Raw genomic sequence first — 16,329 nt, forward strand, 5'->3', positions numbered from 1 at the left:
ATTCTAAATTTCTCAGCTGCAAAAAGTGCTGAGGACTGATGCATCTTGCCTGGGATGGGAAGCTCATGTTGATGGGCTGTACACTCAAGGTGCTTGGTCTGCCTAGGAAACAGATCTCCAGATCAATTTCCTGAAGCTTTGGGCTATTTGGAATGCTCTAAAAGCTTTCAGTGATTGGCTGTCTCACCAAATTGTATTCGTTCAAACAGACAATCGGGTTGCAATGTATTACACCAACAAGCAGGGGGACACCGTATCATGCCCTGTATGTCAGGTGACCATTTGGATGTGGTGATGGGCGCATCAGCATGGTATGCTCCTCTGCACCTCTTATCTGGTGGGCAAACACAATGGCCTGGCCAACAGGCTGAGCAGCGTCATGCAACCACACGAGTTGTCTCTCAACATGGGCATTGCCCGAGAGATCTTCCAAGCGTGGGGCACTCACTTGGTGGATCTCATTGCTACTCAGATCAATCACAAAGTCCAGGTTCTAGGCCCATGACATACTTGCGTCAGATGCCTTCTTTTGTCATTGCAGGACAGGAGTTCTGTAAGCTTATCCTCCCATACCCCTTGTGAGGAAGACTTTGCTGAAACTCGAGCAAGCCTGTGGGACCATGATTCTGATCGCTCCTTACTGGCCTTGACAGATCTTGTTCCTTCGTCTTCTGGAGTTATCCTCCAAAGAGCCATGGAGATTGGAGTGTTTTAGGGATCTCTTCTGCATCCCAACCTTCAGTCTCTGGCCTTCACGGCCTGGATATTGAGAGCCTAGAATTTGCTTCGGTGTCTCCTGGGTCTTGCTAGCTTCCATGAAAAATTCCTTTAAGAGATGTTATTCTTTTAAATGGAGGTTTGCCATCTGGAGTGAGGACAAGGCTCTAGATCTATTTCCTGCCCTACACAGACTCTGCTTGATTACCTTCTACATCTTTCCAAGTCTGGCTGTAAGACCAACTCCATAAAGGTTCACCTCGGTGCAATTAGTGCTTATCACCATGTAGAGGGTAAGACCATCTCTGGACAACCTCTAGTTGTTCACTTCATGAGAGGTTTGCTCTTGTCAAAGTCTCCCGTTAAACTTCCACCTGTGATTCAGATTATTCTTCCCAATGTGCATCACTTTGCATTTGTCTACATTAAATTTCATCTGCCATTTGGATGCCCAGCCTTCCAATTTACTAAGGTCTTGCTGCAATTTTTCACAATCCGCACATGTTCGAACAACCTTGAATAGTTTTGTGTCATCTACAAATTTAATCACTTCACTGGTTCTGATATCCAGATCATTTATAAAAGTGTTATTTTAACTGTTTTATTGATGTCACAGTTTACAACATGTATAGATCAATAAACATGTACTTAATACAGATCTCTGTCTTCTTTAACAAAACCTTTAACTGAAGTGTCATCAAACTTTCCTGTAAGTTTTCCTCCCTCTCCCCCCCATCCCCCCTATACCCTTGCTTTAATGTTTGTCACATCAATATAATTCAAATAGGCATACATGTCATTTTTTAGCTTTCCGTTCCTCCCCCCCCCCCCCCCCCCCAGTGAGTGAGTTCACCAATAGGCTGCGAGCTCTGCCTGATAGAGCCTGCACATACGGTTCCCAGACTTCCCAGAAACGTTGTTTACTTCTAGGGCTACTGTTCATAGCATGTGCTTCCATCCGCACCAGGGAATGAAGCGTACTCCTCCACTGCCAAAAGGATGGTCCTATTTCCTGTGTCCAATATTGTAAAATACATTGTTTCCCAATAATGAGTGCCTTATATATAAATAAGCTTTCTTTGTATCGCATAATTGACCCACTCCCCCCCAGTCCTAGCACGACAGTTTTAGGCATGAGCCCAATCTTCTTATGCAACAGAGCCTCGCAAAATTCCAGCACTGGACCCCAAAACTTTTTAATAACAGAACATCCCCAGAACATGTGATACGGTGTTGCTCTCTGAAAATTACATTTACTGCAATGTGGTGCTTGCAATCTACCTGCATGATAAGCCTGTATGGGAGAGACAATTTAGAATCATTCTGAGAGCATATTTATCTCCCTATGTCTGGCACTAGTCACTTTATGTACAATCTCCTTCAATGACTGGGCTATATCTCCACTGCTAATCTCTACCCTCAAATCCTCCGACCATCGCCTAGCCACTGCCTCATAGCTTCGGTATGGGGCAATCATACTTAGCTGTTTATACAGTGTTGACACCGAAGTCTGTTCTCTTCCCTGGGGCAGAAACAAATTCACCAGTAGCTCATACATCCCTCTATCACATCTTTCTCTATGTAAGTGCTCAATATAGCTATGAAGCTGATAATAGTCATACCATGTCACATTCTCTACTCCCACCATATCCTCTAAGGCCTCCCTGGATATAGCCTTTCCCGTTTCTTGCATGACATCTGCCACTAATACCACTCCTTCCTGTGCCCACTTTATAAATTTCGGGTGAGTATTCCCTGGTTCAAATGCTCCATTCCCAACTAGTGGGAGGAGATCCGTACACCGTGGGTTCTTATTTAGTCTCTTTAATATGTACTGCCATATACTTTGCATTGGGTGTAATAAAATATGATGGCCCCATTCCTTAGGTAACATTTTACCCTCAACATGTAGCATATAATAGGGATGATATGGTCTAAATAATGCACACTCAATATTCCTTGCTGTATGCTCTTCTGTTTCCAATACCCAATCCGCTAGGTGCCGAGCCAAACAGGCCCAATTATATTGTTTAATATCGGGCAGCCCCAAGCCTCCCTCTGTCCTTTTCCCATAAAGATAGTCCAATTTAACTTTAGCCTTTTTCCCACTCCAACAGAACCTAGACATCATTCCTCGAAGCTTCTTTATATCTTTAGTCTGTAATAATATGGGCAGCTGTCTTAATACATATAGCCATTTTGGAAAGAGCATCATTGCATACAAACCAACTCGCCCACTTAATGTTATAGGTAGCCCCTCCCATACTGCTAACTTATGTCTCGTATACTGTAGTAACTTATCAACATTCTGTCTATATAATCTACTCAGGTCTCCAGTTAGTGTTATGCCTAGGTATTTAAACTCCTTATTCGCCCAACGCAGTGGAAACTTTCCCTTCCATTGCTTCCTTACCGTATTGGTTGTGGGCAATCCCTCAGATTTTTGAAAATTCAATTTAAATCCCGAGAAGGCCCCGTATTCTTCAAAAACCTCCATCAACACCGGCAGCGATCTCTCCGGTCTAGCTAGATGAACCAAAATGTCATCGGCAAAGGCCGAGATCTTAAATTCTCTGGTTCCCAATTTTATACCTTCAATCTCAGTGTTACCCATAATTTCCCTGATCAAGGGGTCCAACGTGATAGCAAAAAGTAAAGGGGATAGAGGGCATCCCTGTCTGGTTCCTCTATTAATTACAAAGCTTCGCGAGTACGCTCCGTTTACCAACACTCTCGCCATAGGGTTCTTATATAATATAGAGATCGCTTGTGCGAAGTAGCCTTCAAAGCCATACGCCCTTAATGATGCAAACAGGAATTCCCACTCAACCCGATCAAACGCCTTTTCGGCATCGGAACTGATCAAGAGGGAATCCCCGCCTTCCCTGCACACACTCTCCATTGATGCCAATATCAGCCTAATATTTTTCCCACTCTGTCTCCCTTGCACAAAGCCTACCTGAGGGGTTGCAACTATGCTTGGTAACACTTTTGCCAATCTCGAAGCCAAAATTTTAGCCAACGGCCTTATAGCTAATCAAAGAGATTGGTCTATAAGAATCTGGTAAGGTAGGATCTCTCTCGGGTTTCAGAAAGACCATTATGTCCGCTAGTCGCAAAGACTGCGGAAGCTCCCCTAATTCAACTGATCTATTAAAGGCCTTAGTTAAGGGGTCTCCTATGTCCTGCATTAAGATTTTATACAATTCAGCCCTAAATCCATCTGGCCCCGCAGCCTTATGTAATGCACTGCCTTTTATTTCTCTAAGGACCTCATCCGTCTCAATCGGTTTGTTTAGCTCCCTCCTCTGTTGCTCTGAGATCTTTGGCTTAGTGACATTCTCTAGATATATATCAGGATCTAAATCATCATCATCATTTTTAGCATATAGCCTAGCATAGTAATCCCTAAACACATCTCGTATCTCTACATCAGCATGTACCAGGCCTCCCATCCGTGTCTTAACCGCCAACACTCTCCTCTGCCCCTTCGCCTTCCTCACTAGACCTGCCATCTTCTTCCCTGGTTTGTTGCCAAACCTATATAGTTGATATCTATAGTATTCAGCAGATTTACTTGCTCGCTGATGTAACAGCTCATTTAGGGCTACCTGGGTGGCTAATAATTGTTCTTGGGTATGATTTGCGGACTTTTGCCCATAAGACCTCCTCAATTGCACCAACTGTTCCCCCAGTCTGATGATCTCACGATCTCTCTGTTTTTTCTTTCTGACACTGTACGCTATAATCTCACCCCGTAAAACAGCCTTCCCAGCTTCCCAGAACAGTATCGGTGTATCTACATGAGATGCATTATGTAGTGTATATTCTGCCCATTTCCCCCTAATATATGTCCAAAATTCCTGATCATAATACAGGTCCATGGGAAATATCCATCTAAACTGTCTACTTTGTGAATTCTGATCTTTAAATTCAATAAATATTGCCGCATGATCCGATATAATCGTATTATAAAAGTGTTAAATAGCACCTGTCCCAGTACTGATCCTTCGGCATGCCACTATTCACCCTCCTCCATTGAGAGAAATGGCCATTTAACCCTACCCTCTGTTTTCTGTCCAATAACCAATTTCTAATTGCCTCCTATCCCATGACTCTCTACTTTCTCAGGAGTCTCTCATGAGGAACTTTAAGCTTTCTGAAAATCTATATACACTACATCAACTGGCTCACCTTTATTCCTATGTTCATTCACGCCTTCAAAGAAATGAAGCAAATTGGTGAGGCAACACTTCCCTTGGCTGAACACAAACTGACGGTCCCATGAATCCATGTTTATTTATGTGTTCCGTAATTTTATTCTTTACTAGTAAAAAAGGCCCGTTTCTGGCACAAATGAAACGGGCGCTAACAAGGTTTTCCTCGGAGTGTGTATGTTTGAGAGAGTGTGTGTGAGAGTGACTGTGAGAGAGAGAGAGAGAGAGTGAACGTGTGAGTGTGTATATATGTGATAGAGTGAGTGTGGGTGCGAGTCTGTGAGAGGGAGTGTGTGTGAGACAGATGGAGTGTGAGAGTATGTGTGTGATACACAGACTCTCTGTGAGAGGGAGTGTGTGTGAGACAGATGGAGTGTGAGAGTATGTGTGTGATACACAGACTCTCTGTGAGACCGAGTGTATGAGATCGAGAGAGTGTTTGAGAGTGACTGTGTGACACATAGAGAGTGAATATGATACACTGCGAGACATAGAGTGTGTGAGAGACTGTGTGTGTGTGTGAGAGAGAGAAAGAGACTGACTGTGAGAGAGAGTGTGAGTGTGTGTGTGTGACAGAGATACCCCCCTCTCCCTCTGGTCTCAGGACCCCCTCCCTATTCTGATATTGAATTTTATCATAAGCAGAAATGTTGGTTTTCACTGAGAGCTTAGCCATAGTCTGATGAGAAAAAGTACATAATTAGAGCACTAAAGTTCACCATTACCTGCTGGAGACAAACCTTCTAGGGACAGCCCGCCTAACCTTAATCAGAAGGAAGTTGCAAGTGGAAAGGGAGTTGGCTTGCCCCCCTGAACTGTTTTTAGGCCTCTGTCGGCTTTGCATCCGCTCCTCTCACCTCTGTCACGTCGCGCTGTGCTCCTCCGGGGTCTACTCCAGGGACAGTGACGTGAGAGGCGAGAGGAGCGGCTGCACAGCTGTTTTTGTTTTTCTAGCGGCCGGACTTTGCATGTCTGTGTTTGGTGGGCGGGCCTGGAGGGAAAGTGGCAGGGCCTGGGTTGCGAACTTGGGGGGGCAGGGGGGTGGAAGGCGGAGCAGTGGCTGCGGCGACCTCGTGGGGGTGGAGGGGGGGAGCGGTGGTGAACTCGTGGGTGGTGGACAGGTGCCGGGGACTGCTGTGAAAGCCATTCGGCAGACTAAGCAGGCTTCTCTTGGGGAAATTGCACTTCCGACTTTCGTTAGTGGGGGGGGCGATATATCTTGCGGTGCTGAAGTAGGAAATTGCTTTCTGTCCTGTGCTTGGTCCCTTCTTGTGACGTCGCGTTACCATGGGCGATTATGAAGCCTACGGGGAGCGGGAGTGAGAGGGGTGTTGTGAGTGGGTTAGTGACGTATTGTGCGGGGGGGGCGCGAGGGGTTTGATGTGGCCGGGGGGGGGGGGGGTGTTGATGTGCTTGGGGGGGGGGGGGGGCTTGGGTGCTAGAAAAACAAAAACGCGACGTCACAAGAAGGGACCAAGCACAGGACAGAAAGCAATTTCCTACTTCAGCACCGCAAGATATATCGCCCCCTACTAACGAAAGTCGGAAGCGCAATTTCCCCAAGAGAAGCCTGTTTATAATTCCGAGTGGCTTTCCCAGCACTCCCCGGCACCAGGACACAAGTTTGTCAACTGCCCTTCCACCACCCACGAGGTCGCCACCGCTCCCCCCCCCTTAACCCCCCGCAGCCACTGCTCCGCCTTCCACCCCCCCCCCCCCCAAGTTCGCAACCCAGGCCCTGCCACTTTCCCTCCAGGCCCGCCCACCAAACACAGACATGCAAAGTTCGGCCGCTAGAAAAACAAAAACAGCTGTGCAGCCACTCCTCTCGCCTCTCACGTCACTGCCCCTGGAGTAGACCCCGGAGGAGCACAGCGCGACGTGAGAGAAGTGAGAGGAGTGGATGCAAAGCCGACGGAGGCCTAAAAACAGTTCAGGGGGCAAGCCAACCCCCTTTCCACTTGCAACTTCCTTCTGATTATGGTTAGGCGGGCTGTCCCTAGAAGGTTTGTCTCCAGCAGGTAATGGTGAACTTCAGTGCTCTAATTATGTACTTTTTCTCATCAGACTATGGCTAAGCTCTCAGTGAAAACCAACATTTCTGCTTATGATAAAATTCAATATCAGAATAGGGAGGGGGTCCTGAGACCAGAGGGGCGGGGTGGTCCTCAGACCAGAGTGGAGGGGATCCACAGACCTCAGAGAGAGGGGGGAGGGGGGAGGGGGTCCTGATTCCAGACAGGGAGGTGGAGGGGGGGAAGAGGGTCCTGAGACCACAGAGGAAGGGGGGGGAGGTATCTCTGTCACACACACACTCTCTCTCACAGTCATTGTCTTTCTCTCTCTCACACACACTGTCTCTCACACATTCTGTCTCACAGTGTATCATATTCACTCTCTATGTGTCACAGAGTCACTCTCAAACACTCTCTCGATCTCATACACTCAGTCTCACAGAGAGTCTGTGTATCGCACACATACTCTCACACTCCATCTGTCTCACACACACTCCCTCTCACAGACACACTTGCACCCACATTCACTCTATCTCTATCACATACACACACATTCTCTCTCTCTCTCTCTCTCTCTCTCTCTCTCTCTCTCAGTCACTGTCTCAAACATACACACTCCGAGGAAAACCTTGCTAGCGCCCGTTTCATTTGTGTCAGAAACAGGCCTTTTTTACTAGTATTCTATAAAGGGTTGGGCATATCCTAACGCCATTATAAAATTGGTGCTATGCGGGCCCCTTTGTGGCACGTATATTTTGATGTGACTTGATAGAATTACCACTTTTATATTCGACTTCTGGCCTCAGCTGTACTCTGTTCTGCTTTTATGTGTCTATCAACCAGTACTTCTAGCTTTGTCTTCCTTTTTTCAATGTGTTCTCAATGTGTCCTTTCTCTGTTGCATTAAAAAGTTGTTTTGATACTTTCAGTAATAAAACATGCATCTAATCTAATCTAGTTCATTTATACCAACTGTAGCTGTAAGGATTCACAGTGGTTTACAAATTGAGGTCAACTGGGGAGGGCATTACAGAGGGTTTAGGGAGTCAACAGGACAGGGTGTTAAGGAGGGTTTAGGGAGAGGGTAAAATGGGTGGGAGTATGGGAGGCTGCTGTGGGCCTAGGTGTTGGTCTGAATTCAGATTAGTGATCAAATAGTTCTTAAGCAGTTTCCTGAATTGAATGTAGAAACGTTGTGTTTTTAGGGCCAGTGGGAGCATGTTCCATTGGCGCGCTCCAGGAAAAGGCAATGATTTGTCAAGAATAGACTTTAGATTGGCTTTCCTGGTGGAAGAGTAGCCCAGTGTTAGTGCCCGATGGTAACAGAGATTTCTCGAGGAGGAAGGGATTTCTAGTAGGTCCATCAGTCCTTCTGCATTTGTACCGAAGAGTGCCTTGTACATAGTGTTTTGAATCTGATGCGTTCGGAGATTGGTAGCTAGATCACATGCTGTGGTCATTCCTCTTTGTGTATAAGAATAGCCTAACCTCGGCTACTTATGCCAAGTCAATCTTCAAATCTAGTAATGTTCCGTATGATAACTGGCCATCTAAAACACAAATTCATCGACATAACAGCAGCGGAGGTTGCTGCATGGGAGCTCCCTCACGAGTTAAAGTACTGTTAATACTTAAGATTATGGGCTACTACTATCATTTCTATAGTGCTACTAGACGTCCACAGTGCTGTACACATTATATGCGGGTAACGTTCTGCCCTAGTGGGCTCACAATCTGTACCTGGTTCAATGGAGGGTTCAGTGGCTTGCTCGGGGCCACAAGGAGCTGCAGCTGAAATTGAACCCAGTTCCCCAGGCTCTCAGCTTACTGGACTAACCATTAGACTAGTCTTCCTCTACATATGGAAACAAAAGGTGAAAAGATTTATTTGTAATTATTCTAATAACCAGCAGATTCATACAGCAATGCATATTGGTGGTATCTTCATTTAATCACCAGTAAGCTGAAAATATGTTGTCACAATAACCTGCTTTATTTACCCATTAGTTCTGTGGGGGCAAATTCACTAATAACGCCACTTGTTTGAATAAGTCGGATTGTGATGATAGAATATAAGGTGCATTATTTTGGACAAATCCTGTACACAAAAAGAAACTGAGAATCTATCCAGAATTTACTTTGCTTATTTGATAATATGTAAAATAGATTTCTGGTTTCAGTCCTTCCAAATTTAGTGCTATTTGCAACAAATGAGTTCACCTTGTTTTTGCTAAAAGACAGTTGCTTAAGAGATTATACTAGTTTCACTGCCCATCATTTAACAACTGAGGTGAGGGTAGCTCTGTGTTTCCCAAGTCAGTCCTGGAGTACCCCCTTGCCAGTCAGGCATACACTACATATTCATTGTGGATATCCTGAAAACCTGACTGGCAAGGGGGCACTCCAGGACTGACTTGAGGAAACACAGATCTACCCTTACCTCAGTTGTTAAATGATTCAGTGCCTAGTAGCTGTCTGCTGTTTGTTTGTTCTCACTGGGAGGGAAAGGGTAAGAGAAAATTGTTTTACTATTGCTAGGCAATTGGGAAATGTCAGTGCAATGGCCCAGAAGTCTTTCTTCAACCTCAATATCTATGCAAAGTGGGTTTCGCTATTACAACACTATAGTTGCATCAGATCTTTCTTTGAAATACAGCCTCTGATTATGAACAGCTGTCTGTATATGATAAAACAGTTATATGTCACTGTTAGGAAAATAACCTGTACAACATGAGCATGACTACATAAATTATATACAATGGTTATAGGTACTGTCATATACACATTCTAGAATGAAAAAGTGCCGATAATACTGCAGAAGAAGAATCCATTTTGTTCTTCAAAGATAAATAAAAGTGCTAGTATACAGTAGTTGCAATCTTTTGAATTTAACTTTGTTGTGGAAAGAGCACCAATGACGGTAACAAAAAATCTTATTATAAATCACTAAGCAGCATATAAGTAACCCCTTGGCAGTGATAACAAGAACAAAATCTATCAAAAATTATTTAATCAAACCCACAAAAGTGTGTGCACAGTTGGGGGGATGGGGAAGAGAGAGTGAAGGAAGATCTACCACAATAGAAGAAAAACAAAACATTAAGTAGCTAATCCATGAACCCACACTAATATTTAAAGCAGGACTATTCCAGTCCCTGTATTGTTCACTCTTGAAAAATCTCTCTTGCTAATACAATTGAGTCCCCATGCTAAATCTTACCTTGCTGCTCTCATCTTCACAACTGAACCTTGGCACAAGATACGTTTGTTTTAAGCAGCAGCTTGAGGCCTTCCTCGCGTACCTTTTTAAAACTGTTGTTCTTTGCTAGTAGGGAGTGTGAGCAGCCAGCGACACTACTCCTGCAAGCCCCACAGCCTTTCCTCTGCCGTGTTCCCGCCTTTTTGGAAACAGGAAGTCGTGTTACTGGGAAGGCTATGTGGCCAGCATGAGTAGTGTTGCTGGCTGCTTGTGCTCCCTGCTGACAATATAATAAAAAAGATTTTTATGGCCATTTTTTAAATTTATGCTTTTATTGGTATATCAAACCATAAGCACATAACCATCATTCACACAATAACATCCAGAAAACTCTTAACGACCATGATCACTTGCGTTGTTCCTCCACTGTGATTTGTTACACAAAGCAGTTATCTAGTTATAACCTCCCCTTACCCCCATCCCCATCATCCGTGGTGGAAATGAAAACGGTAACAGAATTCAAACATGCGTTGGATAAGCATAAAGGAATCTTGTGCAGAAGGAATGGATCCTCAGGAGCTTAGTCGAGATCAGGTGGGAGGTGGGGCTGGTGGTTGGGAGGCAGGGATAGTGCTGGGCAGACTTATACGGTCTGTGCCAGAACCGGTGGTGGGAGGCAGGGCTGGTGGTTAGGAGGCGGGGATAGTGCTGGGCAGACTTATACGGTCTGTGCCAGAGCCGGTGGTGGGAGGCGGGGATAGTGCTGGGCAGACTTATACGGTCTGTGCCAGAGCCGGTGGTAGGAGGCGGGGCTGGTGGTTGGGAGGTGGGGATAGTGCTGGGCAGACTTATACGGTCTGTGCCAGAGCCAGTGGTTGGGAGGCGGGGCTGGTGGTTGGGAGGAGGGGATAGTGCTGGGCAGACTTATACGGTCTGTGCCAGAGCCGGTGGTGGGAAGCGGGACTGGTGGCTGGGAGGCAGGGATAGTGCTGGGCAGACTTATATGGTCCATGCCCTGAAGAGCACAGGTACAAATCAAAGTAAGGGTATACACAAAAAGTAGCACATATGAGTTATCTTGTTGGGCAGACTGGATGGACCGTGCAGGTCTTTTTCTGCCGTCATCTACTATGTTACTATGTTAATAGGTAGCTATGAGCCCTATGAGGTTTATGATCCCAAACTGGTGACCAAGTCTGTTGTTATATTCCCCAGGTCCTAGAAAAACCTCATCTGGTATCCAATCTTTCCATTTTCAACAGATAATAAATCTAATTTTTCCAAACTTGTCACTGTAGGAGGACATTGTTGTCACCAGCAAGCTAGTATGCACTTTCTAGTCAAAAGAAACACTTTTTGCAATAAAGGGTTGGTGTATCTTCTAGTTTCCAATGCCACAAAATTTGATATCAATTGTGTATCCACTCTCAGAGGTATCCTCTGACCAAGTATAATAAGATAATTCAATAATCGCTTCCAAAAATCTTGAAATCTCTCAGAAAATCAAAACATGTGGAAGAGTGGCCGGAGAGGATTGATATTTAAGGCACTCTGCTGATTCTGAAATGCTTGATAAGGTGATATAAACATATGTAGCAGAAACTTGTATTCCTTCAAGACTGTAGAGTTTTAAACTTTAGTGATATTTTTCATCAGGATACGTAAGCCCATCGCCAGTTACCAGGTCATTGCTGGCCAGCTTCCTATTCCATGCCACTGCCACATTATCTTAGCCCCATTTTGGAACTCTAGCTTGATTAAAAAGACAGTTTGGCTTTGGTGTCTATGGCAAAAATAAAAGTTTCAGCAACCATATCTGTGGCATCTTCATTTAAGGTATTTGTGTCCAACGAATGCACATAGAAGTGTATTTTCAAAGCACTTTTTATGGAACTTTGTAAGTCTAAGTGCTTTCAAAATGACTCACTTGCAGGTATTCAAACCAAGCAGTACACTGCAGAGATCCCTGCTCACAAAGAATCTCAAATGGTTTCATATGTTCATCACCCGCGTGCACTTCACAAAGACTCCTGAGGCAGGCCTGTGGCCGAAACACAGATCTGTGTCGAGTCTGTAATAAAGTTTGTGACTTATCTGGCCCAGTCCCTGGAGTTATTGGTCTACTTCCCACTTCTTCTATTTTCTCATCTTCTGTGAGCACATCACCCAGTCCATTAAGTATCCAATGGTTCAAATATAGTTTAGAGCAGGGGTCCTCAGCAGGCAAAGAGTTCCAAACCTTAACTATTCGTTGAGTGAAAAAATTTGTTTCAAAAGTATATCCATGTAACTTTGAGTGTCTCCATCTCGAAATCCTGTATATTCAGGTGAGCTAGAACATATCTCCGTAAAAGGCTCCTTCTCTACTGTAATCACTGAGACTGGAATAAATTTGCTTATTAATATTGCCACTGCTGCACTATGGGTTGTTGCATTTGCTTAGATCACTTCCCCGACCCAATTCTGCCACAGGTTTAGATGTTCCTGATCCAAAAGATGCATTTCCTGAATACATGCTATACTGTATGTATATTTTGTTTCTTGAGTTCCTGCAAAATTTTTATTCTTTTTATTGGGGAATGAATTCCTGCTATATTCCAGGAATACAATTTCAGGGCAGTGGATCCCATGATAATTTAATTTGATATCCTTTTGGTAAAATCTGATTTACCAAGGGGAACCCAATGTTCAGCCTTAATCAAATCCCCATACACTATAGGTCTCCCGGAACTGAATAGAACTCAAATTTCAAACAACCCCTCAACTCTTTTCCCCCATTGAATAGGCCAACCATTATGGCCGAGTTCCCTGCCTGATATTATTTTCTCCCTAACCCCCCCCCCCCCCCCCTCTGAAGACACCTTGTACCCTTCTTCCCTTATCAAACCCTCAAATAGACCTTCTTATTTGTCTTTATATATTATAAACCTTTTATTTATTTTCCTCTCCTAACAGCTTCCCACTACCAAAGTGACATTAAACAGATGTTCGTTAATATATAATATGGTTATACAGGAACACTCATTGTTTCGCTAGAGGAACTTCTTAGGAACCTGTTTGCTTTAAAAATGGTCAGTGAGTACTGTGTTAAAACTTCATACTCCCAAGCATGTGTCACCATCCAATCGTATACATAATCTTAAACAATAGTCACATACATGGTTCTAGATACGTAACAATCACTAAGCATCTGATGATGAAACATGATCAATAGAATGGCTGTAACCAAAAAGAAAAAAAATTCAAACACATAAGTCCTCATGTATCAAAAAAGGCTTTTACAAACGGACGCGTTTTTAACAACCGCTTGAATTGTTGAATATCTTCACATGATTTTAGGTATCCAGGTAGAGCATTCCATAAGTATGGGGCAGCGATATAAAGGCCTGTTGTTTTGTCTCTACATAGTTATATGACTTCACGGAAGGTAAACCGAGCTGATAGGATGTCTCGTATCTCGGTGCTCATTTAGGTTTATTTCAAAAGTAGGCTGGAACAGTCCTAAATATGTTAATGAGTCAATATAAAAGTCTTGAATTGAACTCTGTACGTTACAGGAAGCCAATATAATTTTTTTAAATGTTGGAGTGATGTGTTCAGACATTGAGATTCCAGTAATCAATCGTGCAGAGCTCAGATTCAGGATGATGGTATTCCCAGAAATAGAGAGTTAACAGTAATCAATGTTTGTCAGTATTAAAATTGTGTTGACATTGTAAATAGTATACTATGGTAGGAAAAAAGTGGGAGGTTGATCATAGATGCCAAAGTTTGTCCATATACTGTTTGTCAAATAAATATCTTACATGTATGTGATATATACACCTTAAAGTATTACTTTGTTTACATATTAGCATGCGTACCACCATTTTTATTGTACCCATTTTACATATCATTGTATACTCCTATTATTTCTCTATCGCATATGTATATTCTTTCGCTTTGTTTATATAATCGAATATCTCACTTGCTTTTACTTGTTGTCACAGCCTTATAGATTGCAAAGTTTTTTATCTGTTTTCGTTTTTTCATTTGTATGTACATATTTTTATTGTAGACTCCTGATGCAGGCCTAGCGGCTGAAACACAACATTGTGTTGAGTCTTTTTATCAAATAAATATTTGATTTCAAGTATACACCTCTCCAGTCTTTTGCATCTGTGGTCAACCTCCTACTTTTTTCCTACCTTTGTGTTTTCCCGTGGGGCATTTTGAGTTCTCCTCATTTTGGCGGATTTTCTCTAAAATAGTATACTATGCCATTCCTTATATTGTTGTTTGAATATTTTTGCTGCTGTAATTGTCTATTGCTTATGTTTGACTTACTCTTGCTGTACACTGCTTTGAGTGAATTCCTTCAAAAAGGCAGTAAATAAATCCTAATAAAATAAAACATTAAAAAAAATTTTCAATGAAACCATTTCAAATAGAGAAATGTTGAGCAGAGCAACACTTATCTGGACTGGTGGGAGGCGGGGCTGGTGGTTGGGAGGCGGGGATAGTGCTAGGCAGACTTATACGGTCTGTGCCAGAGCTGGTGGTGGGAGGCAGGGATAGTGCTGGGCAGACTTATACGGTCTGTGCCAGAGCTGGTGGTTGGGAGGCGGGGATAGTGCTGGGCAGACTTATACGGTCTGTGCCCTGAAGAGCACAGGTACAAATCAAAGTAGGGTATACACAAAAAGTAGCACACATGAGTTGTTTTGTTGGGCAGACTGGATGGACCGTGCAGGTCTTTTTTCTGCCGTCATCTACTATGTTACTATGACTGATGGTTTGAATGCAAAATCTTAAATACTTTGTGTTTTGAATATCAGCATACGAGGATCTGTTTCTTACAGCATCATGAGTATATCTTATGCTTTTCTTCTATATTTTTTTTCAGGTTGTGTTTGTCGTCTTGGCGCTTGTAGCTAGTATCTTCTGCTGTTTTGAGGAAGAAATAGTGGCAGCATGCAAGAAATATATACAGCCCCTAAGCCTGGAGACTATCCTAGTCATCGCCAAAGTGGTTGTGTGGTTGTTGTACGCGCTCTTTGAACAGTATGTACAGTATCACCACAGCAAGGTCCGATGCCATGGCTACCTGGCCCTGTATCGATCTACAAAATACCTCAAGAGGCTTCCTCTCATTGTGCACTCTACAGGTGAGCTGGCACCAGACTGACTCTGCTTTGTGTTTGGTAAACACTCACTAAGTGTGTGTGTGGAGGGGGGGTCTTTTACTAAGCTGTGGTAGCCTTTTTAGCTCGCAATAGAAATCAGCTGCTGGTAAACGCCAATAATCCCAAAGGAATGTAATGGGCATCTCTGTTTTTACCGTCAGCTGGTTTCTATTGAGAGCTAAAAACACTACTGTGGCTTAGTAAAAAAAAAACCTAAATGACTAAGGGGCTCATTTTCAAAACAAAAAAAGTCATAAGGTGGCGGAAGGACATTTTTTTTCTCTCAAAAACATCCAAGTTGCAATTTTTTGACACCATGATTTAAGACATGTTGCTCCACAGTTCGTTCAAATTTCAAGGGGGGGTGTTGGGGCTATGTTTTGAGCAGGTCATGGAGAGCACCAGAATATAGATATTTTCTGCAATAATGGAACAAAATGAAAACATCTAGGGCTAAAATTATGAGCTTTTAGGCTAGACCCTAAATGAGCATTGGAGGGATTAAGGCATAACACCCCCTTATTCCCCCAGTGGTCATTGACTGCCCTCTCAGCCCCCCTAAAATGTGACAGTACACACCAGGCTCTATGACAGTGTCACGTCTGTGGCCGTGACCACCCTCATACTTACCCTGTTTCTGGGAGTCAGTGGTTGTGCTGGCTTCTGCTTGTCTCTGTGTCTGTCTCTGTCTTAGTTTCTCTCTGGCTCTGTGTGCTGATTGCCTTACTGGACCTCACCTGTGTGGGCTATGCCTCTTCCAAGATGGCTGCCGCCTCCTCTATGCCAGTATCCAAGATGGCTCCTGCTTGTCCTTCCTGTGGGCTCTCTTTCTCTGTGTGTCAAGCCTCTCTTTGGAGGCAAGGAACTTCCTGCTTCTGTCCTGCTGGTAGTGACTCATCAGTGAGAGCCTTCATAAGGAAGTGCTGGGCTTGCAGTCAGTGCCTTTGCATGAAGTGTTATGCTCTTAGGTCAGGTTAGTAGGTGTCTGCTGCACTACTGCTTAGCCTCTCTCTGGG

The 16,329-nt window shown here is 43.8% G+C and overlaps 1 protein-coding gene across 3 annotated transcripts in view; it reads left to right on the forward strand.

The window, feature by feature from the left end:
* Positions 1 to 16,329, forward strand: part of TMEM192 (transmembrane protein 192) — a 152,924-nt gene that overhangs the window by 30,375 nt on the left and 106,220 nt on the right. For all 3 annotated transcript variants that reach the window (XM_030191583.1, XM_030191584.1, XM_030191585.1), the window contains exon 3: positions 15,034 to 15,295. In XM_030191583.1, the coding sequence (XP_030047443.1) occupies positions 15,034 to 15,295 (262 nt within the window). The remainder of the gene's footprint in view (positions 1 to 15,033; positions 15,296 to 16,329) is intronic.

This window comes from Microcaecilia unicolor, chromosome 2 (genome assembly GCF_901765095.1).
Source record: "Microcaecilia unicolor chromosome 2, aMicUni1.1, whole genome shotgun sequence".
NCBI lineage: Eukaryota > Metazoa > Chordata > Amphibia > Gymnophiona > Siphonopidae > Microcaecilia > Microcaecilia unicolor.